Raw genomic sequence first — 1,508 nt, 5'->3', positions numbered from 1 at the left:
ATTGAGCATCTGTGTACTTTAGCAGATCCCAGACATACAGAAATGAAGAGATACAATCCTTAGCTTTATTAATTTATGGTAATGAGAGAAACAGAGAATATATAAGTAAACATGTCAATTGAAGGTATAATTTCAGACAGTGAAAACAGGAGGAGGAAGGGAGTGGATTTGAGTGTTCTACCTGTGCTGGTGATGAAGGGTCATATGAAGACCAGCCCTGAAGTATGTGAGAGTATTAGGTCTGGGATAATTTGGAGAAAGAGGCTAAGGTATAATTTCAGACAGTGAAAACAGGAGGAAGAAGGGAGTGGATTTGGGTGTTTAACCTGTGCTGGTGATGAAGGGTCATTTGAAGACCAGCCCTGAAGTATGTGAGAGTATTCTGGAGAAAGAGGTTTGTGCATAGAAGAAAGACAAGTACAAAGGACCTATAGAAGGAATGAGCACGGCGGATATGAGAAAGTGAGCCACTGTAACCATTTACAGAGCAAGGCAAGGAGAAGCAGAAGAGGGTTTGGGGCAAGAGACACCACCAAGTTTGTGCCACCTTGTTACAGCGGCCTGAAGAAACGGATCCATCACCCAAAACCAACTCTAGATACTTTTTAGCATTTCTCTGAAAGTTCTTTGTCATTAAAACTGCCCCTAGAGGGTTGAGCAAGGACACTGGTGTTGACCTGTCTGCTTGTTGTTGTGTAGAGATGTTAAACTTGAACTCTCTGCTAAATTAATATGAGCCTCACTCCTGAAGAACTGTGGTAGGGGGTGAGAAAATGGCAGCGATTTTTTCACCTGACTGTGAATTGAATAAGAGGTAAAAAAGATTAGAGGTCTTGTATAGTAAAAGGTCAGATCACAGTTCTGGGAAATGCTGCGCCCAAGAAGAATCAGTTACTGTAATAAAGTGATAATGACAGCAGTTGATGCAGGTGGGAGGCCATGCATTAACCACATAGGAGGGATGCCTCCGTGAAGGACAGTTTAACAGAATGTGTAGGAATAGGTTAGACAGTATAGATATTATGGAATACCCCGTGTCAGCTGAATGTATTGAATCTTTCAATCCATTATGTGAATAACTATATTTGGCTTCTATCCTCAAAGGCAAAAGATAACTGTGTCCGTGTGAATAGTAGGTGCTTAAGTAACAATACCTTAAATGCATGAAATTGTGGCCAAAACTTTAGACAATTGATGTCTTAAAAATTAAAAAAAGCGATTTCTTTCATTTTGTTAACAAACACAATGTTTATTGTCCCAAGAAGCGTTAAAGGTAAATTTCATTATTCACATAGAGATTAAAGGAACTTTTTTGGAAACATCATTACTATGTAATTATGAGCTTTTCACAAAAAATATTTAAATGTAATTAAACACCAAACATTTCTTTGGTCTCATACAGACTGGTTATATAACAATAGGCAATAAGACAAAGCACCTGTGACTTTCCATTTTCTGCTCCATTACTGTGGTGAACATTGAGCTATAAATAGTGAAAATAATTAACC

At 38.3% G+C, this 1,508-nt stretch overlaps 1 protein-coding gene across 1 annotated transcript in view; it reads right to left on the bottom strand.

The window, feature by feature from the left end:
* Nucleotides 1-1,508, bottom strand: part of GLRA3 (glycine receptor alpha 3) — a 126,085-nt gene that overhangs the window by 36,662 nt on the left and 87,915 nt on the right. The window contains exon 7 of the mRNA XM_006770743.2: nt 793-796. Within this exon, the coding sequence (XP_006770806.2) occupies nt 793-796 (4 nt within the window). The remainder of the gene's footprint in view (nt 1-792; nt 797-1,508) is intronic.

This window comes from Myotis davidii, unplaced genomic scaffold, assembly GCF_000327345.1.
Source record: "Myotis davidii unplaced genomic scaffold, ASM32734v1 scaffold404, whole genome shotgun sequence".
In the NCBI taxonomy this organism is placed as follows: Eukaryota; Metazoa; Chordata; class Mammalia; order Chiroptera; family Vespertilionidae; genus Myotis; species Myotis davidii.
The sequence above is the reverse complement of the archived record's forward strand: the minus strand, read 5'-3'. Positions and strand labels throughout refer to the sequence as shown.